A 25991-nucleotide genomic window follows, 5' to 3' on the forward strand; every position below is an offset into this window, starting at 1 on the left:
CCACGAGTATGCATGTAAGCGAAAAAATACATGACAAATCATGTATACAATAATATGAGGTCATGTAAACAACAACAAAAAAATCAACGGAAGCCAATGCCTTTTGAAACAATACCTAGATATTGCCCTTAAAATATGCATATTTTTAACACTAAAATCTGACATAAGTAAGACCTGGTGAGGCGATAATAAGCGAAAGTTATAGACAGAACAAAATAAATCTTTGCACAAAAATTTAAAAAAAAAATGTTTGCATATTTTAGGTGCAACATGTCTGATTCTGTAATTTCTATAGTGCATAGTAAGGTATCCTGGAGTTTATCATAAGAAAGTAAAAATGCTGACGAGTTTGAGGACTGGTTTAAACTGGAACTACTCAATTATCTAGTAAATAGTAAATTAGAAAAAAATATACATGTATTAGCAGAAAAAATAAATGTTAGAAATACTATACTGACTTCATCGTATATACAATAAATTAAAATAAAAAGAAAATGAATTTCAAAAAAGCACGAAAATCACGTGCTATTTCGACAGTATTACCGGCGCAATCACTCAGAACAACGACACTTTAAGATGGGCTCATCAAATAACTAGAAAAACTTATAATAATTGTCTTACAGACATACAATGCTCATCTTTGGGTAAAAATACTTTTATTGCACAAATCTATTGAAATTTAATTCTTCTAGAAATCTGCATGATTACTGGTCAAGTTAATTTGGTACTTTTTTTAAAAAAAAAATGTCAGTTTTCTTTTAAAATGACACTGTATTTACCGAAAGCGTGTAGAGTTAAAAACGTAACATATCGTCCCTTTTTTACATTGAAAAATAGATTGTAAAGGAATTATCAGTATTTTCAAAAATCAAATTGGCGCATCATATATCTTTAGATAATTATAGGCATATCAAATCAATTTATAATTATAATAATAAAATGATTGTCATGCAGCCCAGTAGGGTCAATACCCTAAAAGCTTTCCAGTTTAATTGTCATAAAGCCCGGCCATTTTTATAAATTTAAGTTTAATGTCTCCGACCACGTTTCTTAAGGCCTGTTTCAAATCTCTGACTTTTCATTAGTCAATATACAATTAGCGCTGTCTTCTGACCAATTAAATACCCGGGATCCGAGTTTCGAGCTTAAGAACATTCTTTGTAACCTTTGACCGATATGCCTATCAGTTCTACTGTTCCTTAACATGTTTAATCCAACTGGACATGAAGCAAATTCATTTCTGCCGAGATTTTTTATGGTTCAAAACTTATTAATATCAGTACAATGTGGAACCAAGAAATTAAACATTCTCCCAGCAAGGCATGAACATAAATGTTGCTATTTAGAAACTTTGCTTGTTTTGGATGAACACGTTCATGGACAGTAGCTCCTTTAGGCATACTACCGCAGACGCCCTCAAGTAAATCAACTTTAGAATTTACATAACCAACACATGATAATATATTACTTGTAAATCTGGTTTATAAATAATATAATTTTGAGCTTATGTCGACATTATGGCACGACCAAATCTACAAAAGCATTATCACACATTAGAAAATAAAATGTTTTAAAATTGTAAAACGAAATAACTTTGCGAATTTCACAAGATAGCAAAGTCGAATTAGACTGTGACAAAATTGACAAAAAATATATGATAAAACAGAACGATTTATTCACCGACAGAAAGTTATTTCTCTTATCACATTTTAAGAAATCATACTTTCCAGGTACCCAGCCTAAAGCCGAGTTGCTTGCGTAAGTGTCTCCAGTATTTTTCTTTAATGTTTCAGTATAAATTAATTATAAGGTGTCCTGATATTTCTAAGTTGATCTGTAATATCCTATAATATCTTAATAGTCGTCAACAAATGAACTGTCCCGAATGAAAGACACATAAACATTGAAATTCCTCCTCCAATTAGAAAATGGCTCACTGATTGACCAATGACGGTCCACGTCCCAGTGTTTGTTACCAAACAAAACAGCAGCTGAAATATAAAGTATATTGATAAGTATACCAAATGATTTCTGTAGGTCCCGTCAGCTATATAAAATATGTTTTTTCCGAGGATTGCGGGTTCAAATCCCGGTAATACGAGTACTGCGATTTCATACTCTGTGTCATTTAGATAATTTAGTTGTCGTCTGCTATATAGCAAATAATGTAGAGCCTTCTGCTGCAGAAAATGAGTTGTTAAATAATTCTTAAAGTAATGAAGAATAATTTTTTAAAAGAAAATGTGGTATTGTCTGCTTGGGAAATGTAATGTCGTCTGCTTATGAAAAAAGGTTTTCTGAAATAATGTAGTGTCGTCTGCTATAGAAAATAGTTCCTTCATAAAACTTTACGTGTGTGGTCCCTCGGAAGCATTAATTACAGCCAAATTACACAAAATTATAATTATTTATATAATGCAATTGTTATACTTACTATGTTCATAAATCCACACATCATGAATACCACCAAACTGAAATTTCTAATTGAAGTAAAAGTTATCACATTAATGGCTCGAAGGAAGCAAGCGGCGACCATCCCTGGCATCATGAGCTGAAAAAAATAGAGCAAAATGTCAATCATTGTAACCAAATCAATATCTTAATCCTTGGCAGAAATGACCACCACCTTAAGACTATAGGCAAATAGCACGAACAAGATTCATTTGATAGCTCAAAGATCAAAGTCAAAAGTAGGTGTTTGAAAAAAAAATAGGTTGTATAATAAATGCCCGGTTCATAACTTTGCGATTTCAAAAAGATTTTTAGGAGTTTTACACGAAATTTTCACAAGCCTAATATAATTTGTCGCATGCAAAGTATTACCTAGTCATTGATAAAATTTTGATATAACACTTCGTCGTGAGACACTCTTGATGCTTACAATACCGGTATGAGTAGTCTCCATGTTATAGTCCAAACCAAGGTCAAAGGTTATTAAAAGTGCGTGTACTCTCTATATATCAAGTATATATACGTGGTATGTTAATTGAGTATGAATGTCAGACACCTAAAGCAGAACTTATCCAAATGAGTTGATTCAAGATGACAAGTATTTGACATTCAGCAGTAATATTGTTAATATCTACAATTTAACGCCCCACATCATGCATCAAACGTGCACAATTGTTTTTAACTTCCTCATCAAAAGCTTAGAGACTGATTGGTTTTGATAAAAAATCCATAAAAACAAAACAAACAAACAAACACCAAATTGCAAGTGAACAACAACGTAATTTACATCTAATACATTTATGATCCACATGAAATATGCTAGACTAATAAAACATTTTTAAAATATGAAAAAATAGCGCTTTCACCGTAAAGTTACGGGGCGGAAATATGGGGATTTAAATGATGGGTTATATAATTACCTTGAAGATCATAAGAGGTCCCATTCTTGGTGGATTGGACACGGTTATAAAACAGAAAACATCCTGCACGTCAAAACTTGAAGTAAAAACACATTCAAACATATCAACTATTAACATAGTCTGGTTAAATAGTATTAAAGTAAAAACATATTAAAACATATCAACTATTAATACAGTGTCCTTAAATAGTTTGAAAGGAATAATAATAAGACATGAGTTAAAATTTTAGATAAAAAACTTGGAATTTATTTACTTATTTTTTAGTAAACTATCAAAAAAAATTGCAAGGAGTTGTCAAGCCGTAAAATGTGTTAATATTATTACATGACAATATATTTTATATAAATGGCGGTATTTTCATTTTGAAATACAATTAATAGGTCAACATAAATTAAAATGAGTAACTAAATGTCCTTTACCTCCAAAAAATAAATATGTATATGTAAAAAAGATAAAAAACAAATAATATAAAATAATCAACAGCCTAACCCATATTAAAAGATCATTATCTTCTAATATAAACTAAAGTGAATGTATCCTATTATATAACCAAATGCTGATTCTGGTATTAAGATTCTTGCTAAATGTGCTCTGATATTTATTGTGCTCCGATTTATTAAGCAAATATAGCATCATTGAAAATGCATTATCGTTAAATATTGCACCGATAAGAAGTACCAGTCTACAGTAATCGCGGCTGGACGATTACATGCAAAGCATTTCTTTAGCTATGCAATAATATGTTATACCCATAAGTAGAATATATTTATTACCTTTCTTGAGTATTTTAAGACAGAAGATATATGAGAATTACATTTTAAAAGATACTTTTGTTATTAAGAATGATTAGCGTTATCAGGAAGTGTCGTTAGTTTATATACATACATGTTTACTTCATTATTTCATTGTTTTCACACATGCTACTATATAACTGTTGTTAATTTATGCTCATAATCCCATTGTATTTCTATATATATATTTATGCTCATTATCTTATTTTATTTCCACACACATATTTATGCCCATTATTTCATCATATTTCCACATATAAATTTATGCTCATTATTTCATCATTTTTCCCACATATATATTTATGCTCATTATTTCATTATATTTTTACATAGATATTTATACTCATTACCTCATAACATTGCCCAAAAATACCTTTGCTTATTATCTCATTATATTTTCACATAGATATATATGCTCATGATCTCATTATACTTCCACATATACATTTATGCTTATTATCTCATTATATTTCCATGTATATATTTATGTTCATTATCTCATTATATTTCACAATAGTTATTAATTTATGCCCATTATCTCATTATGTTTCCACATATATATTTTTGCTCGTTATTTCATTATATTTCCACATAGATATTTATGCTCATTATCGTAATTAATTTCCACATAATTTTTATGCTCATGATGTCATTATATTTCCACATAGATATTTATACTTATTATCTCATTTTATTTCAACATAGAAATTTATGCTCATTATCTCATTATATTCCACATACATATTTTGGCTTATTATTTCATTTTATCTCACTATACATATTTATGCTCATTATGCTCATCACAATGAACTATTATTATTTATTCTCATTTTTATCTAAGGTTCCCCCAGATCACTGCATACTCTTTCACTCTTTCTTTCACACTTTTCTATTAAGTCACAGTGTTTCTTAACTCCCTAGCCATTTAACATTTCATAAACTGCTGGAACAAAAGTATAGTTTAACACCCTTTTCATTGTTATCCATGCTTGTTTGCCCTTTGTTTATAATAATTGTCTGTAGATGTTTTCCATTGTTTAAGTATGATCTACATGACGTGTATCTATTAACGTCTCCACACACCTATATTTATGCTCATTACTTTTCACCCCACGCATTTTCATGACCCTTACTTCTTTTATGTTCCCCTCCTATTTATGCTCATTGCTATTAAATGCCCACCACAATAACTTACGAGTACTATTTTGTTTGCCACCGATCCCTGTTTTTTGCTTATTATGTTCTCATATCTGCATACCTTTTTATGCTCATTACTTTTTAATGTAACCCTATCCCTATTTATGCTCATTACTTTCTAAAGTTACCTCCCTTAACTATTTATGCTCATTTCTTTTAATTTTACCAAATATTCTCATTAATTCTAATATCCCCATACCTATTTATGCTCATGATATTTCCTGCTCCGTATAAGCCGGCAAACATACATAATAAATAACACATAACTCTTCTTAGATCTCCAGTAGTTATCTCCCTTTTACATCTTGTCTCGTTTTCATTTCCTTTTGTAAAATCTAGATTCTGCCACTGTAAAAAGTCATAAAAAGGCGGATACAACATAAAAAAGCGAACATAAAATATAACAGAATGATTGATATAATACCACTTGAATATACGTTATCACAGACCCTGTGGCAGTAACCATGCAATATATAAAATTAAGACATGCTGTGCCCAAACTATCGTATCTTACTGATAAACATATATATGCTTTTGTATGGCTTAAATTAGCATTGAAAGTTGGCATTAAAGCAAAACTACATCTATATAAACATAAGTGTTTTATGAACTAACCTAAATATGTGTTGATAGTTTCCTTATATGGAAAAAAGGGTAAAGAGTCTGACGGGACTCGAACCCACAATGAGAGGAGCAAAAGCAACCGAATCAGCGACATTGGCCACGGAGGCGCAGATCAACTGTCTTTTATGACAATTTCATATAAAGATACTAACAATATTGGGCACAGCATGTCTTTTGTCTCCAAACCGCTGTTTCTCTACATAGGTGTACCATAATTGTGTTAGCTTTGTGCATGCGTATTAATAAAGACATGTTCTTCCAAGCACGTTTAAATACTTACTACTCTAATATTTCATATATTATTTACAAATATTTTTGTTACTCAGGTTATATGGCCTAAATTGTTTTAAGCCTTTATGATCCGAGCTGTAACTAATAACCGTTCATTTAAAATAAAGCACGATTCAGTTTGTTTTTTTTTTTGGGGGGGGGGGGGGGGGAGAAAATATTTCATAAATAGACAGTAGTCGTTTACAAATGTATATGAAATATTTGATTTTCCAATGAAAATCGATGCTACAAGTACATGTAAAAAAGTGAAATTTTAAGAGTTCGCATTAATACATTTATGTACATATATCTGATTGTTTATAAAGATTTTGAAGCCTGACCTAATTGAATTAGTTATAAGTTAGGCACGGGTTATAAATGGCAATTATTCAACTTATCAAACTTCATTACATAGAATTTGATATGCTTCACAATATTTTTTTTTATATTTTTTGCTTTTGAATAAAAAAGCCAAAAAAAAAACCATACAAATTGTATCGTAAATTTTGCGTCAGTCGTGTTTACAGATGGTGTAAACATCACCATTGTCCAATCAGAATCTACGTTACAAACGAGTAGTAAGTAGTATTTATAAGCTCTATGATACAAAGGTGATTCCCCCAACATTTGTTACCTATTTATGTTTGGGATATGGCCGGTTCCAAACACCATTCCCATGCCGAATAAAATAAAATAAAGTGCTTGTCCAAGATCCCCCGACGTTAATACCCGTTGACACAGACTTTGGTTTTCCACTGCTTTGGTAAAATCAATTCTCTGCCACTGTAAATTTATATTTTCTTTACCCAATAACAATCATCACGGAAGATATATGACACAATACAAACAATCTGACGTCATACTATGAATATTTTTCATCAAATATCGAAAATAAGATTTTTAAGAATTGTACGCTCAAACCTGTTAAAAAAGGTCATCCGAAGGAAGCACCATACATGACCTTTAAAGACAAGTGGTCTTTATTCGGAGTTTATTCTGTTCTATATTTATCATTTAAGGTTTGTCAAAGAATGATCTTAACGTGGTGGTCTTTTTTCGGAGGTGGTCTTTAACACAGATTTGACTGTATTAGTTTGTACATTTTGAGGTCTGAAAATCATATGGTTGCAATTATAAGTTGGTTGCAAGTCCAACGAAATCTGAAAAAGACGTCACATGACACGTCAATATTGATGACGTCATTAATAACAAGATATAATCCTACCTCTGTTACAGCCGGCTGAAACATGAGATAATCGTTAGATTTTGTATGCTTGTGATGTTTCACGTTCACGTGACCGTTTGCTGCACTTTTGCCATTTGTTGTTGTTTTATTTGGAACCCTGTTGGTTGAGTCGTTGGATGTCCTTGGTAAAAAGATTGGTTGCGACTTCGTCAGATTTCTCTCAACTTCGACATAAAGATAGTGGTTCCATACAAGACAAATATAACAAAGAGTCTCCTGCCTGAAATGCAAAACAAGACAAAAACATATATGAGCATATACGTCATGACAAAACCAACATAATGGGTTTGTGACCAGCATGGATCCAGACCAGCCCGCGTATCCGCGCAGACTGATCCGGATCTATGCTGTTCGCTGTCAGTTTTCGTACTTGTAATAGTGTTTGTAAGCGAACAGCATGGATCCTGATCAGACTGTGCGGATGCGCAGACTGGTCTGGATCCATGCTGATTGCAAACCCATTATGTTGGTTTTGTCGTGACGCGGCTCATATAAACTTTACATAACAGCCAATTAAACAACGTGTACCAAACAAGAGCTGTCAGTAGGACAACGTGCTCGATATACATCGAAAATTTAAAAAAGTCATAATTCTGTCAACATCCATGTAAGAGTTATGGGCCTTAGACAGTGAATTACCGTCATGCTCTCAATCATCTTAAGGTTCCTTTAGTAGTTTTGGAGATACCAACACCCATGCAAAATGTAACATTGAAACTCGAAATAAAGCATGTAATGTAAAAAAGTATAGAGAGACTGAAACAAATTGTATTTCATTGAAACTTGAAGTAACACACGAACAGTGAAAAGTATCGTGAGCTTAAAAATGTACGCTTAAATACTTTACCCGATGCTGAGAAGAATAAACGGGGCTACATAACCGAATGCCATGGATGTAAGGCGGCTTTGAATGTCCGTGTTAACGAAAAATGGTTCACACAATGAAATGACTGAAAATACACAAACATTTACGTTCCAGTACAACTAAGCTGAAAGGGGCAAATTTTTCTGTTGATAGCACAATATGACTGGATGGGGTATATGTATAATAATAAAACACATGTCTACAGCATAATTTATTAGTGAAGCTAAGCTATTGAGGTTGACATAATTCACAATACAGACACGAGCTATCTTCATTGACAACAACAAATTGCAAAAACAAAACACTTAAAGCACTATTCATCTGATTTTCTATAATAATTTAGAAGCAATGTTATCTTAATACCTCAAACTTTATACTAGTTTAATTTAAAAAAAACAACTTCTTTTTACTGATTTTGTTTGATTGGATTTTACGTCACACCGACACAGTATAGGTCATATGGCGACGTTCCAGCTTTACTGGTGGAGGAAGACCTCAGGTGCCCTTTAGTGCATTATTTCAGGCACGAACGCGTACATGAGTAGAACCACCGAATTTATTAACATGTTTTAAATCATATATTAGTTAAGGTCCTGGCATTAAATAAAATATAAGAAATTGAAAATATTAATGATATACTAGACCGATGAGTAGTATGAAACATTCTAATTTCTAAATGCCATTCAGAGACACTTACAGAAAATAATCCAGCTTGGGATTTGAACGCTTAGAGGCGTCCGTATGTTGTTTTCTGTCAGGTAGGAGGAATATGTCAAAATGCCGGTTGCCAGGGCAATTTTAAGGATCTGTAAAATATATATAAACGTCTTAAATATATCAACATCGTTATATAAATCAATACTTCGTTAATCAATAATTATTGTAAAATCTAACATATTAATGATATTAACAAATGCTTCGCAAAGATCAATTTTCATGAAACTGTGCAAACAACAAAACAAAAATAAAACCAAAACATAATTGTCACATAGAGAAAATGATTCTTCTTTAAGAAGACGTACAGCATCTTACTGCCTCCCACACATCCACATCCTAAAGCCCCAATCCCCATATTAACCCTCTTCTAAACGGTTAGGCTGAAATCGACAGTTAGCCATTAATTGACCTACTTCAAAAAATACAAAACCAAATTATTACCTGAAAAATGGCATAGCGTTTCCCGAACTGTCTAAATAGGCGCCCGGTTACTGCAGAAAATTCTAAATGGCTGAAAATAAAAAAATAAAATGTTATGCTGTTTGTAGAAATTCTACTATAAAATGTTTCTAGACAATGTAGGACTGTTTCTAAAAAATTTAGTCTCGTTTCTAGAAATTCTACTATAAATTGTTTCTAGACAATGTAGAACTGTTTTTAGAAAGTTTAGTCTCGTTTCTAGAAATCCTACTATAAAATGTTTCTAGACAATGTAGAACTATTTCTAGAAAGTTTAGTCTCGTTTCTAGAAATCCTAATTTTGTTTCTAGAAACTCAGGACTTGTTTCTAGAAATTCTAGTGTTGTTTCTAGAAATTCAAGACTTGTATGTTTCTAGAAATTCAAGACTTTTTTTCTAATTTCTAATGTTGTTTCGAGAAATTAAACACAAAATCATCCTTCTACAATTTCAAAGTAGTCTGTCACTTACAGAGAATTTGATAGTACAGAAAAACCGGCTAGTTTGACTGACTGCCGAGATATGACCAAACATGTATTAAAATGGGCGTAAAACAGACAGACTGACAGACAGACAGACAAACACTTGTTTAGAATTGTTTTAAATGGTCATGCGATTAAAAGTCATAAATTGATTGGCCCCGAAAATGTCCACGAGCAAAAGGCGTACAAACATTGAAGTTGGAGATTGTTAGCTGAATGCATTTTTTATGAATTATTGTGTTATATGGACGGAGTTCTTTGTAATCAATTATAATACATGTAAATCTAATTGTTTACTAAGTACTAGTATATGATTTACTTACTAATGGTAGAGTGCACATGCTATTGTCGATAAAACAGCACTGAAAATCCTGAAATTATAGAGTACCCAACTGATGTGAATAATACACTGAAACTGCAAAATCTATAAAAACAGTCTGTTACATTTTTCTTTAATTTCTTTAAATACGTGTATGTATATAGAAAAGCGAATAAGATCAAATAATCGCATAGGAATATAATATATAATTACACAATTACATTGGATTTAACAGCAGAAAATACAATTAGCAAGAAATAGTCAAGTACTGGTACTTGCGCGCGTGCTCTGCAAAATATGATTTCAAGACTGACTGCACGCACAATTTTCGGAAAAGAAACGAAACAATAAGTTAAAATGCAGGTCTCGTATAAGAAATACTTACACCAAAGTATAAGAAACACTTACACCAAATTATAATGAAGCTCCCGATCACCTAAAGGCTTAGCGACAAGAGCTGCGAGCCCGATGGAAGAAAACAACCACTGATTCCTGAGAGTCTGCAAAGAATATGTAAAGAACATGTATAAAGCGCAGTAGTTACTGTTAGAAAAATATTTTTCTTAAGTTGAATATAAAGGTGAGATAAAACTTATTGTCGTGGTATAAGAAACAAATGTTTACCTGAAACCCCACCCGGTCATCACATGTTACATCGTAGACACTTCGCACAATACCCTTAATAATAATAACACCCTGCAGAATCCAGACTAGCCAGTGTTAAAATGATTTCCTACGTGCTAGGGCTAGAGGAAGCAATCTACCCATTCCGTTTTATAACAGAGGATCGAATCCATGAACTCTCATGATAAGCGGCAGACACTTTGTCACAAGTTAATGATTTAACATATTTTTCATGGCGTTTCTTAAGCATTTTTTGTACTGAATGTATATTTTACAAAGTTTAAAATCAAAGCACTGAAAGTACCGGAAACAAGTGAAAGCTAAATGAGCTATTTTAGTATTATTAATAGCCTCGTAAATAAAATCCGAAAAGTTCCGTAAGCAGTCGTCTGGGATAAAAGCCCTGATGAGAAAAAACTTCACAGGGAATCGCATTTCCTTGCTATAAACATAATATATCTACCTGTTTTTTTTAAAAACCAAATACATCCTATTGCAATAAATGTCATTTGCATTAAATTAAGACTGTAGAAATTATTTCAGTATTAATACGCGCGAGTTACACCTGAATTGGACGTTCAATGATTTTGTGAAAAATCACTCTATTTGGAATGTTCATCATGTTTGAAATATGTAATCTAAATAAACTGTGCCCTGGCTTTGCTAGTTGAAATTTTATATTTATACATTACCTTGTCTATATCTGATTTGTTGCCATAGATTGAAATAATAGAAAATATTGCTATAGCAAGCCCGAGAATAAATCGGTAATGCATCGCAGCAACCTGTGAAAGTAAAATGAAACTTTCGTGAGCAAAACAGTACATACACACTAGAATATCGGTAATATCATTTCCCCAGTGACCTTCAGTGACCTTCACCTTGGCCCGACCTTGTCATATCTAAATTGTTGACAATTTTGTGTTCCTGCATATAACTGAAAATGTCTATAACGATTTCTTCTCAGTTAAGTTATTTATTCTGTAGTAGATAGTACTGTTCTGGTGAAAAATATACTTTTATCTCAGTACATGTATTTAGAAATCTCTGATACTGGTTGGAATATAGCTGGAAGCCTCTAAGTTCACCATGCAAAGAAAAACTATGCTTTTTATTGCCGGATTTTGATTCTATTTTAAATTTATTTTCGGTGAAAGAAACTTGTCAAAAACAAATATTTTTACTTTATATATACTTACTATGGATATAATACCTATAACACACAGGCTTGCTACCGGAAGTAAATGCTTCTGTCGTTTTATGATTGGAAATATATTGCCTATTTCATACCACCTGAAAAAATAATGTTTTTAATTAATTCCAAAAAATGAGCTTTGTAATTTTGCTGCATTTAAAAAGAAAATAAAATAAACAATTATTTTTCTTTGCAATCCATTTTTTAGTTTCCTATTTAATTGTCGACAGGTAGCAGGCAGTGTAAACAATGCCAAATGCTCGTTCATTGAAATATGACAATAAAAGTGCATTGGCATGATACCCCGCTCACTCAAATTGGCAATACTTTATATACTTACATACTTTTACTCAATGCCATGAAAGAGTGAAACATTTCAAAGTCCAGACGTCAATGTCCACATTTACATATCTTATGTGCCTTTCAATGCATTTATTCATGCACGAGTGGACACCAAAGTGAAACAAGCAAAATGTTAAGCTTCATTACATGAAATAATCCAAATGCTCTTGGCGGAAACCAAATTATTTGAAGTCAGCGACCTAAGCTACTTGGCTATAGTACTAGTATTTATTATGTAATAATAATGAACAAGTTGAAACAACCTTTAAGTATAAGATTAGCTTTTAAACGACGGATAAACTTACTTGATTGCTGCTGCTGTCCAAATTGGTATGGGAAGTAGGAAATGTATACATTGTGTCAAAGGTGTTGATTGTGCTGAAATAGTAATACATGTAGTTTATGTTAACATAAAGTAACTATAATTAACATGTCGAAATGCATTTAGTATCTGTGTTGCCCTATATTTGTCTGACATAGTGTAAAATCCACTGTAATAGAGTGATTTTTACACCAAGATATATGCAAAGAAAGTTCAAACAAGTAGCACTTCGCGCTTACGTATTCTGCTGTAGGGCAAAAAAGCAATAACGAAAGAATATAATAATATAACAGTATATTTAACAACTTCATTAACAATCTGATATAATCTTAATGACTGACTATAAATTTAGAATAGTATTTCAGTGAAAAGCAGTTACAAGAAAATGCACACATTTAGAATATGTAGACTTTTTGTTTCATTTGCCTTAATTCATAATCTAACATCTGAACATGTAAAAAGCATAATTTAGTAACACTATATATATTAATAATAATAAAAATATACCAAAAGTAAGTAAAATCAACAGTCAAAATTAACTTGCTTATTACATTTATAGCGCGTGACTTAAGTATACCGCATATGACGTCACCTCAAAATGTGTACAATATTCACGGCCATGTAATACAGCCATTTATTGAAGATCCGGAAAAGAGGAAGGGTTATCTTACCATAGAGGAAAATTAGGTCAAACACTGCTATAGCGACTGCACATTGGATGATGATATGTTTAGTGTTGGTCATGACAGGGGTGGTAACTCTTATATCTTCCCAGTTCTCATGTTGTTGTATCAACACCAAGGCACAAAAACAAAACCAGCCGATCATACTGCTAAATGTTGCCAACCTAAAAATAAATGTAATCAAATCTTAACATGATTATTTTTTGTAATGAAAGTGTCCTGTTTTGAATAGGGTACGGTTCGTTTAAAATTCATGGCATTTCAATGCCAAAATACAAAAGAAAAACCTGCCGACAGTACATATACCCGTCAGGTTGCACGGATGAGTATGCTGGAATGGCTCTATACTGGTGGGCAAGGCTGATCACTTTCAGTTCTAAGAGGTTAAGTGCTAAATCTTTGATGTGCAGTTGAAGAAAAACTACCGTAACCTAATTGTTATAATTCTTGAAATACTATTGCTTTTGTCTGTTACCGGTACTTTATTATCTTTTATTCCATATTATTAGTTAATCTTTTGATTGTGTGTTTTACTGCTGCTTGTTCATTCATTCACTTGAGAGACCGGTGACACTTTCGTTCATCCATATCAAAGGCATCGTCATCTATTGCCTGTGAATAGTCAAACACGACTATTGTGTGTTTCCGGCAAATGAAATCAAGTAAGGAAAGGAAAACCAGATATATTTACTGATCTAAGAAACAACATCAAAATTAAAATAAATTCTGCATCATAAACAAAATTTTTAATACACAAACATAGCCGCTTGAAAACAAAATTGGTACGTACCACAATGGATTTTTACTATATAGTTTATAGTGACGTATGCCCTTGACAGCTAGGTCGATCTTTTGTTTGGTGACAGCGATGGCTGAGGCAAAGTTTCCAGACTCTTTCAATGATTGTATGTCCGTGTGCAATGATTTCTGGGGAAAAAAGATGCAATATTATTAGTGTAAACATTTTTATATCAGAATACGGGCTAGATAAGAATTGTATTGGCCATACCGTGTCAAGAATTAATTTTAAAAATATTAATTTTATTGGTCATTGTCATAAGGACATTTTTCTGTACTCAAGCATTGTCTGTTCAAATATGTAGGATGAATTAGAATCGGCCATGATTTTTCATTTACAAAACTCAACAAACAACAACATTAAATACTCAAATTCAACAAGTCACGTGTAAGATAACATGAACAATGCGATACGTTGTTGGAAATCAAGGGCGCCAAGTGATAATATTTGAACACATACTTACTATCATGGAAGGCGCCAATGGTCTGTAAATTAAAAAAAAGAAAATTATATAAAAGTTATGGTTAATATCATGTTGTCATAAATTATTTTCATTTAATTGGGAGTTTGTTTCATTATTTACTGTTTTATTAACAAAAGCAACCGGTAAAACATAACAAAGATGCTGCACTTTCTTATAACAATATTTACTTGTATGGTATATTTATACAAATTAACACCATGTACACAAATATTAATAATTGCTTAATGAACGAAATAATTCCCCGTTACCTTCCCTTTTTTCGTACATTTCGTACAAATTACCTTAAAGGTTAAACTCATTCAGGGTTTAAGACCATATTACAAAACGTTAAAATAATTCTTTGGTGTAGAAGTATTCATCTGTCCAAGATTGAAGGTTAAGTTTACAGAAAGAAGATGCAAAAACTCTCTTTGAAATTCCTAAGATAAACAGACCAGATAACTATATATACACAGACAAAGCAAAATACACGTCAGCTGCGCAAATACTTATTAGTATTTCTTTAGGCCTTTGAGTGACTGTACATTGTGATTCAATCTTTCTCAGCGAAAAATCTGCCAATAATTATATACATGTAACTACATGGGTCATCTGTGGCCAAGTGAATAAGGTTGTTGACTTCAAATCACTTACCCCTAACCGAAGGGCAAACTGAGGTCTTCCTCCACCAGTAAAGCTGGAAAGTCGCCAATGAACTTTAATGTGGCAGTGTGACCCCAAAACGAATTTATAGAACCCAAACTTACCTATATGATCGAAAAGTAAATGCAAAAGGTCCTTTGTGAGTATATTTCTCTATGGCTTGATAGTTCTCGAGAAGCTGTTTAAGATTGGCATACAAAATTCCAAACTCATCTTCTGCAGGAACATCAAAGAATCCACCGGGGAAAGGATACTGGAAAGTTAAAGCCATCTTACTCAAATATAAAAAGAAATAAAAAAGAAAATATGTGCTTGGGAATTGTCTATAATTTGCGTGGTTTTAGCAACACTGCAAAAAGAAAAGAAAAAAAATACTAAGATGAAATACAAAGCCGTATTTCAGTATACATTTTTGTTGAATTATTTTCAACTTCTTAGTATCCCTGCAAAGGACAACCCATGATGCGGGAATATACGTGACTATTTTGGTTGTCTGCTGACATTCTCTCAACAACAACAACAACAACAACAACAACAACAAAAATATTAATAATAGGAAAAAGAGAAGAAAAGTCAATTTTCTTCGAGGCAAAAAACAACAAATTTAAATAGCCTCGCTTCATTAACGGACGAATTTTATTATAAACTAAATATTAGTACTCACGACTGCATTTCTTGGAAATGTTATGCCAATTGTTGCTGCCATAAGAGGTGCTAAACTTGGCTGTAAAAAAGAAAGAGAAAAAACTATAAAGACTAGATAGGGGAGATTCGATTTGTAATTGGGAACATTGTTGTTCAGAATAATTTGTCAAAAGAGTCAAACTACCGACTGAAAATTAAGTCTCTCATAAAATTATTGGATATTTTTTTTTAAATATGTAACTTCTAACTTCAACATAAGATTTTTTAAAATGATTATTCATTTATAAATATGAAACATTTATAAAACAAATGTAAGTATATCAAGTAATCGACTGACCTGTTCCAGGTTGGCTCTTTTCCATCTTGTCAATGACCATTCTAAAAATAGATATGTTACAATGTATTCGGATTTTTTTTTCGTTTTTTTTGTGCATTCAGTAACAGTAATATAAATAAGTCTTGATTTTTTTTGTAAATTAAATCGTTAAAAAAAGGTTTTGACCGGTGATAAATGCCATATAACCTCTTCTAATATCAAAGGTTATATATAAACGTACAACTCTTTATAATGAGCTATACAAAATGACAAAAATCTAGTTAGTAATAAATGATAAATATTATATGCTAATGTATTTTTCAGTCGTTTCTTAATAATATCATGTCTTTGTATATAAATGCATAATAGAAAATATAGACATTGTGCATTCTAGTTTTATTTAATTCAGACCATATTCTTAATTTTAGCCTTTTATATGTCAAAGCAAGCATGCTGAATATATGGGAAAAACAAACCTTGGGAGAGCGTATCATCATATCTATTCAGATTATCCTCTGGTTGGGCTTTCCGGATACCTGCTCCCCAAACTAGTAACGGGCAGTGGATTTCGTCCGGCATACCATCGCCATGTGCTCCTGCAGAATACAGTCATACTTGTAAAATCGGCATTGGTCGTCCAAAATTAATCGTTTTTCGCTTTAAACATTTGCTGTACACATTTTCCTTTTATGCTACATTTTATAACAATGTAAGATTGTTTGAGTATTGTTTGTTTTTACCATTACTGACAAGTGTTTTTTCAGGAGGAACGTACATATGGAGCATAACGTCCCACCAAAAGACTACTTCCTGTGTGACTTAAGCCAGAAATTAAACCAGCGCGGATTGCGGAAGATAAAAAAGAATCTCACAACGGGTTGCTTGTTGGTATTTCCAGCTAGGTCAATATTCATATTTTTATGTGAGCAAAATTTATCGCTTAAAATCAAAACATACAAGCAATTTTATTTTATTTTACCAACCCCAGTTTGTCATTCCGTGATCTGATGTAAACACGTAAGCAGTCTTGCCGTCATGGCCGAAAAAGTCCTCAAATTTGCCCACTATGTCTTTCACACCTTCATCCAGAAAACTAACGTGCGTCAGATATTCTCTGCAAAACAACGAAACAAAATATCGTAATTAACAGTTTAATTATGTTATCTCTGACCAAACATATTCCTATACATTATCAACAACAACAACAACAACAACAAAATATACTGTTTTTACTTTTTAGTAAAACGTTGCATCCTATACACTTTATACATTAACTATATCGACCAATGATCAATATATTAAACACTATAAAATTGAATCCTAGATATGTTTGATTAAGATTATTAATACATCAAGTAAAAAAGGAGCATTGCTGTAAAACAGTTAAGGAACAGACATACAGAGTTAATCATTATAAGATTATTGGTTATTTCATTTGGAAAACTGAGACGGATTTAATTCATGACCCCTCAATTTGTGTACGTTTTTCTTTTATTTTATTTATTTCGATAGCTCTACTATTACAATATGTGCTATAGACTATAGTTCTGATTGTATTGTATACATGACGTCTTTACTTATACTGTGACTTCCTAATGTATTCATTTAGAGGAAATTTACAGAACAATGAATGAAAAATTCAAAAATTCAAAATGAAAATTTTGCTTGTGTCTCCCTTTAACACGACCGCCAACAACAATAACATCATTAAAATTATTGAAATATACAAACTTTGAATTGGGCCTGACTATGTAGCCGGCGTGATCGATTCCACCAAGGTGGAGAAAAAACAACACTTTATCTTTGTTCATTTTCTCCTTCAAACTAGCATCCGTTTTTGCTCCGTTAAGGAAGTTCTGAAAATATAGAAACAATCGTGAGCGATGGTGATGCTTCGCAGTAGAAATCTTTACTCATGAGTTTCTTTTCCGCCGAAGCCAACATAAGATCTTCACCCTAGTATACTTCTGTCGTAAAAATATTATTTGGACATTACAAACATTTATGAATATATATTCGCACAAATGTTGCTATACTTAATTCAAATACAAAGCATAAACCATTTTCAACTTTAAATATAATTGTTTACCGTAATAAACAAAAAAAACATCCGCGCAGTCTGATCAGGATCCACGCTGTTCGCTTTCAGTTTTTCTACTTGTAATAGGGTTTGTAGGCGAACAGCATGGATCCTGTTCAGACTGCGCGGATGCGCAGGCTGGTCTGGATCCATGCTGGTCGCAAACGCTCTATGTTGGTTTTGTCATGACGCGGCTCATATTATACTCAGTGCTGATGGAACACAAGTCAATTACGGCTTATAAACCGGTTGATGGACATTGTAAGAACTAAAAAGACAAATGTCCTATTAAAAATCACGTACCGTTACTTCATCAAATACCCAGCTGTCCATATCTTTAGGGTTAATACCGGATAAATATTTTCTTTGACCGGGATATTGTTCCGAAAATATTCTGTCAGGATGATCTGAAATAAAAATCGAAATACATATTAACTATACCTAACCTATTCCTTTTCCTATTGCAATTCTCCCCGAATATTTCATCATCATCATCATCATCATCATCATCATCATCATCATCATCATCATCATCATCATCATCATAAATCAATCAAAATCATCACTATCACCAGTCATCAGCAGACGTCATCACCATTATTATCACAAAAACAAATCATCATGATCAATCAATCAATCAATCAATCATCATAATGCATCAATCATCACACTTTAAATCAGCATCATAATCTTCATCAAAAACAAGTCAAGAATATGTCATTGATTCCCTCACAAGGATTCAGATTCAGAATATTAATTTATGTTATTGTCTGTAAATAGATTTGAAGTGATAACAATAATTTAGCCAGTTAAGATTAAAGCTGCACGCATCATGACGAGCCCATAAATTAAAAAAAATCAAATTAAAACATATACATTTAAAAAAGGCATAGATTCAGTTAAGAAATATTCATGAATCTGAAAACACTTTGCAGGTTTAAACAAAATATGACTGGAAAAAAGTTCTATACCGTTACTAACGGTATTTTACTAACGGAATTTTATGTTACTGAGTGTGATACATTTTCAATAAAATCTGCAATTGTGTCTTGAAATAGCTTAAAAATTCATTAATTTACGCCTAACAATATTTCCAAACATGTTCTCAAATTTTATACGATTTAGGTATTAATACAACATTTTTTTTTATATTCTTATTGTATATATACCTACCGGTTGATACTTTTTCCAAAAATTTCGGTGTGTCCCAGGTCCAGGTGTAAGTTGTTTCTTGAAATATAGTATCAAAGTTTATAGCACCTCCGCCAATATCTACAATGAAGATAATAAAAAATTAACTATTGTAAAAGTGAAAAATAATTTTTAGTACAGTAGACTGGGAAATATTCGCGATATTTTTATTTTTGCTAATATTCGCGAATTGATTACATCGTGAACTTAATAATTTCGCGTAAATTTATATACATTCTGTTACGGAGATACAAAATTTTGAAAATAATACTAGTTACATGTATTCCTGATTAAATAATTTCTTGAAACAACAGTGACAACTTCATAATAAAAGAGTGTGATTTATTAATGGCATCATTATTACAAAATACACATTTATTTATGGCATTCAATGCATTTGACGCAATCTTTATCCTAAAAAAATCATACGGGCAAAACAACAATTAAATTGTGAACATTATAGTTATGTAAAATTTCTTTTCGGTTTGAGTTTTTGCTTCTCTATTTGTAATTCTTTTTGTGACGTCAATGCCAAGAATGGATAATTTAGAATATAGATAAAACGTCTTAGTACTCTTTTTCTACCAAGCTTAATTAGAAAGAGGTGTAACAAGTTCACGAACTGTTGAAATGAACAAAATTAGCACATTGGACCTCCTCAGAAATAACAGCATGAAAGGATGTAAGCTTCATTTGGCCGTCAGTTATTGGTAAAATATTTGTATTATGTATCTAGATAAAATCAATCATAATAAAAACATACCTAATTCAAATGCGACTAAATCAAATTTCGTGTTAATAATAAAATCATCAGATTTATTATCCCAAAACTAAATCAAATACAATATTTTCATTTCATTCACGTTTAATGCATGTATTGATCGTTTAAGCAAACAAAAATTGCATTTTAGAATACATCACGACTTTGATATAAAAAATTCTACTACCTTGAATGATATGGTAATATTTAAGTTAAGAAATAAAGAAAATAAGCTCGTTTGAAAAGCTAATTGTATAAGTGGTAATAATGTTCGCATCTGAACGTAAAGACTGTGAGTTTGAAGGTTTGAACTCTACATGGCTCTCATCCTTGTTTGCCTATAGTTCGAGTTTGATTCAGATACTAAATAATTTTCTTGATTTTCAAGTTTCTGTTTAAAAATTCTTGCAATATTTAACAGTGACCTTGTTAACTTTAACAATTTTCAACAGTTTTCGTCTAAAATCTTGCCATATTTGACAGTGTCCCATCTTATCTCTAGCGTGATCGACAGATCCCCTCTTTATTCTATCAATATTCAACAGTGGTCGGTTAACATTTACAATATTCAACAGTTTCCGTACTTATTCTAGAAATATTTGACGGTGTCCCGTCTTCAAGTACTAATCGACCCTAAGCAATATTTAACAGTGATCGGGTAAATTTTTCTTGCATATCAGACTGGCGTTTCCGTTAGTTTTACCCGTGCTTGTAACGTTACATCTGGCATCGGGGGTGTCAGATGAAAGTTTTCGCGTGAATATTCGACATTTTCCTTCTTTACAACTTTACTAGCAATATTCAACAAAACAATTTCTGTCTTAACTGTTTGAACATTGAATATTTGACAGCGTCCTTCCCAACAATTACTATAATAATGATTTTCGACAGTTTCCATCTGACTTTAGCAATATTCGACAGTTTTAGTCACAATTTACGACAGACGAACGTATTAACTCTAGCAATATCCAAAATCTGCGCCTTAAGTCTATCATTATTCGACAGTTCCTTCTTTACTTTATTTCATTGTTATCGAAAATGTTAATTTGCTATTTACTCTGCTTTAAAAGGCGACTTTTATTCATATTTGTTCTTTCGAATTTTCATTGCTGATTAAATGGTAAAAATTGGCAATATCTTGGAACGTGTAATTACTGTAAAAAACTGCAATTTTTTACCAATTATATTAACTATACATTTATATATACTATTTTGATATGAGATATTTCTTGTTTACGCTTCTGCGCCAGTCCTTTACCAAAGTAGACAATATGTAAATATAATTTATAAAATCACGGTATGTATTTGTTTTAAGGTGTATTCTGTTTACCTTTGGCAACCGAAGTAGGGTCTTCATAAAATCCTGCCGTCATGGCAACGTGGCCCGGTCTTGTGGCAGTGGGAATCCCTGCCGTAGACACACCCCATGTCCCTTCCTTTTCGGCTATATTTCTGTAACAGTAACAGAAGTATTTGTTTAAGAAACAAATATGATAAGATGAGTTCAATACTAAAGTACGTGCACTTGCATGTTAGAGCTTCCGGATGTTGTTTTTCCCGCCCTTTTTATGACTATGAATCGATTTATGTTTTACACTTCCTGACTCTAAATAAATATTATAATTTTGATTATTTTTAAAATTAGACTTAATAAGACTTATATTTCTTTAAAATAAAACTTATCTTAAATGTAACAAAAAACAAGAATTGAAAGCAGAAGTCCAACTAAAGCATTTTCCCCAGTAATAGTATATTTTGATTTACAGAAAAGGCGATGTGCGACCCTTGCATTGCCTTTAATATAAGATAAATTATATAATTTTTTTTCCTGTGAATGAAAAAGTGGAACCATTGTGACCAAACAAACAGTCTTGTATTTCGCCCAGTGATAATCTACATTGCGATAGTACATTACAAAAAAACATAAATGGTTACCAAATTATTACTAGAACTATACCTCAAATAAGGGGCTGGTGTCGTCCCATCAGGTTGTAACATAAGGGTTTTGTCGGCCCTGAGTCCATCAGCAACTATGAATATTAGACGTTTCGCCGGCGGCGGTCGTGAGGAAGCATGCTGTTGCTGACCGCCTATGAGGTGTGTCGTGAAATAAATATCAAATATACTGATAAAAACAATGCCTTGGACCAAAAATCCAGCGGTTATAATCATCCATGTCGACATAGCCTGAAGTCAAGTCCAATGTTTGAACCCTTGCCCTGAAGTAAAATAAAATAAGAAGTTGTTTTAGTTTTTCAGAAAAGGTAACAAATTTCAGTCAATGATTAAGACCGTACAACCTATCATGCCCGTCTCTAGATATGTGTTAACCATGGTTATATAATTATATACCAATGGTTATACAAACGCTCATATTATTAGTAACACAAATTTGAGTTGTTGATACCCGGCCGTGGGCGTATATAACCCAAACTTAGTTATAGTTATATAACAAAGGCCAAACAATTATGGTGGTGGTGGTGGTAGTTTAGTCTCCGGATCACGGCATGGAGTCGCACTGAATTTACCAGAGCACAGCTCAGCCACCGCATCGTTCCTGTGTAAGTTGCCAAGTCGTTCATTTACCAGTACTAGTTGCCTTCACTCTCGCAAGGAACTAATAACTTCTGTATATGCAGAGCAGAGGTACAGTGTGAATGACTGTAGAAAATATTTCATCATTAATCACAACGAAAGTGGCCTAGACCGTCCGGGAATAGAATCGAATGGAATTATCATTATGTTCAACGGGAGGTCACAATCACTGACAAGACCAATTGTCTAAATAGTGCTTTTGACGTAATACTGCACAATTACAGATAAGTTTTTCTCTCTTTAGAAAGAACAAACCTGTATTTTAAAATGTTTGAATGGTTTTAGCGCATGATATACATGCTTATCACCGTAAGGTAACAATATGTAAACAAAGTAATATTTCTACTTTCATACAAAATAATTTATCAATATAACTTTACTAATTGCCAAAGAAAATAACAAAAACACATAACATGAACAAAAGATGATTCAGTTAACTGGCCAATTAGTAATTTTTTGAAACCTATAACGGGACATCAAACAATAAGAAAATAAAATAAATAAAATTCTGAGGCATAATTGGCCTTTAACTTGATCTGAAAAACCAAGCATTTAACTGCATGCTCAGAAGTAATACTTGAATAGACAAGCGGATCGTGTTCGTAAAATTAATATCTGATTATTACAAAATCAATATTTTGTCAAAAGCTTAAATAGTCCCATATATTGATATTTATATATTCAATGTCAATATGTTTTCTACCGTGAATATGCATGTGAACCTGCTGATCTGTATGGTATTTTTTCTACTTCCTTGCCCAACACCAGCTGTTATTCAATTAAGATAATAGGATTATTCAATGACTGCTGTTGTGTTCTGACCCTTCCGTATATTAGTAAGCCTTTTTCCGGTTAAATACACACCGACTTTTGCTTTTAATAAATTGTATCTCTTGTGATATTATTATACTATGATCGAAGTCGTATAAAATAAACTCATACTAATATTAATGAAAGAATTATTTGGGCAATTTAATTGCAACACAGCACTACATATACACACAATATATTTTAACGAATAACGTTTCGGGAAAAAATATTGTATTTAAAAAAAATACGATTTTATAAACCAGTTAATGGCCATAAGTGGTATATCTAAACTAATATATCTTATCATGCTTAAAGGAAGGACAATTATTGTTAATGTTGCTATAGCATGTTGCCCTTTTAATTTCAAACAATATTCTTAAATAGTATTCAAAAAGCAGTGAAATATTATAAAAATAAAACATCGAAACCAATCGGCTTAAGAAATGCCAACATTATAAATAAAAGTAGGGGGGGAAGCACTTGTTTTAATGTACCAGAAATGGACAAGTATCACTGCTGCCTAAAAACATATTACATATTCATCAAAAATCTTTAAATTTAATCATTTCCGCTATAGTATGTGTAAATTTATTACTCTCTTTCCATTCGCTGCTTAATATCGTAAGTACCATAAACTATCGGTTATGTAAACAGTATATCAATATATATCATGACTAAGTAGGCGAACCGTACCAACACTTGATGCATGCAAATCGTTCAATGATGGGCGAACAATTTGAATATTTAAAATGTATTTAATGTGAATATTTTAACTTACTTACTAGTGCGAGTTCACGCACGTGAGGTGAATTCGTAAATGCACTCAAATTGAAAATCGCAGCGGTATCTTCTGAAAATGGGATGTATGTCTGGGATATGTATGTATAGATAATCACTCAGCAATTTTTGAAATTATTTCTTTAAACAGTGTGAAGCAGTTATGTCTGAAAGTATGTCCTGAACTGAGTGGGATTAGTGTCCGAAAGTATGTATTTGACCAGAGCGGTATAGTGTCCGAAAGTTTGCCTTTGACTAGTGCCAATACATGTCGGAAAGTATATGCCGTAAATAATGTGCAGATAAACCGAAAGTATGCATTGAATAGTCCGGATCAGTGTCCGAAAGTTTGCCCTGAACTGTGAAAATAAGACACCAAAAGCTTGATCTGACCAATGCAGGCCAGTGTTTAAAGTATGTCATTTGACAGTGTGGACCGGCTGCCGAAAGTATGCAATAACTGTGCAGCTAAATGTTAAACAGAGCGAATTAGTGTCCAAAAATATGCGTTCAACAATGCTGATCAATAGCATAGTGTCCGATAGCATGCCCTAAACAATGCGGGTCAAAATCTGAAATAATACTAGTACCCTGAACAGTGCGGATCAGAGTTCGGAATTAAGTATTAAGTGCGGAGCAGACAATATCCAAAAGTTTGCTCATGAACAATGCCTATTAGTGTCCGAAAGTACACATTTTAACAGTAAAGGTCAGTGTCTAAAACTATGCCGTGGAATTAGTAAGGTGTAGATAAATGATAATCAGAAAGGATACGCCAAAAGTATGCTCTAGATATGACGGTCAATATTAAAAAGTATGCACCGAATTCGAAGAATGTAGAACTCTGTCCGAATGTAATCCCCGGAACAGTGAGGAAATGCAGTGTTCGAAAGTACATGTATGTCCATAAACTAAGAACACTTGTTTATAGGTAAACGGGATACTAGCAATTAATATACTTTCATATACTATCATATTTCAATTCTACTAAAGGCGTTCTTATAGAAATTGTTTTTGTAAAATAGCTTAATTACTGTTGAAATTAAGAACACTTACACGAGATTAAAATCTGTCTTTGATATTCTAATTAATTAAATCCAATAAGTTATCACAGTCACTGACGTTGATTCTTTCATACTTGAATGATTGCCTTTTTTTCCTTACTAGTAAACCATACAGTATGGATTTGGTCACATGACGTACTGTATTGATATTTCAATACCTTAAGTATTCAGCTCTTAATAAAAGTGTCTATTTCTAAATGTATCATAAAATCAGTATAAAAAGTCAATAATGGATAGTAAATCATTTGCGTTGTTTAATATATGGCGGGTAACACACTCAAAATATCATCAAGTGTTTAAACTAAGCCAGACACGTTTAAA

General features: G+C 32.3%; 1 protein-coding gene across 2 annotated transcripts; it reads right to left on the reverse strand.

The window, feature by feature from the left end:
* Positions 1 to 741: 741 nt before the first annotated feature.
* LOC132731279 (GPI ethanolamine phosphate transferase 1-like) lies at positions 742 to 25790 on the reverse strand. 2 transcript variants are annotated; one of them, XM_060717434.1, is made up of 27 exons: positions 25663 to 25790; positions 22382 to 22643; positions 21755 to 21876; positions 19647 to 19745; positions 18777 to 18880; positions 18125 to 18249; positions 17377 to 17507; positions 16870 to 16989; positions 16415 to 16455; positions 16097 to 16156; positions 15537 to 15685; positions 14770 to 14791; positions 14298 to 14434; positions 13496 to 13671; positions 12808 to 12880; positions 12165 to 12258; positions 11658 to 11750; positions 10750 to 10841; positions 10346 to 10393; positions 9523 to 9592; positions 9062 to 9170; positions 8347 to 8449; positions 7479 to 7719; positions 6888 to 7036; positions 3372 to 3447; positions 2435 to 2551; positions 742 to 1991 (listed from the first exon to the last, which is right to left on the reverse strand). In XM_060717434.1, exons 2-27 carry the CDS (start codon positions 22606 to 22608, stop codon positions 1845 to 1847), a joined length of 2925 nt encoding a protein of 974 aa, XP_060573417.1. In that variant the 5' UTR covers positions 22609 to 22643; positions 25663 to 25790; the 3' UTR covers positions 742 to 1844. The 2 variants fall into 2 exon arrangements, with proteins under 2 accessions (XP_060573417.1, XP_060573416.1); XM_060717433.1 differs by lacking the exon at positions 6888 to 7036 and adding an exon at positions 5559 to 5707 and having other exon boundaries at positions 25663 to 25786.
* Positions 25791 to 25991: the final 201 nt, after the last annotated feature.

This window comes from Ruditapes philippinarum, unplaced genomic scaffold, assembly GCF_026571515.1.
Source record: "Ruditapes philippinarum isolate M1 unplaced genomic scaffold, ASM2657151v2 ctg1304_1_1_1_1, whole genome shotgun sequence".
Taxonomy (NCBI): domain Eukaryota; kingdom Metazoa; phylum Mollusca; class Bivalvia; order Venerida; family Veneridae; genus Ruditapes; species Ruditapes philippinarum.

Bases quoted from the DNA above. Each gene is read 5' to 3' on its own strand.
- LOC132731279 (XM_060717434.1), bottom strand. From the start codon at position 22,608: ATGTCGACATGGATGATTATAACCGCTGGATTTTTGGTCCAAGGCATT. The intron at 9,171-9,522 runs GTAATAATTTGG...TATATTTTACAG, and splicing joins AACGCTATGCCATTTTTCAG to ATCCTTAAAATTGCCCTGGC. The intron at 7,720-8,346 runs GTAAAGTATTTA...TTTGCATTTCAG, and splicing joins TTTATTCTTCTCAGCATCGG to GCAGGAGACTCTTTGTTATA.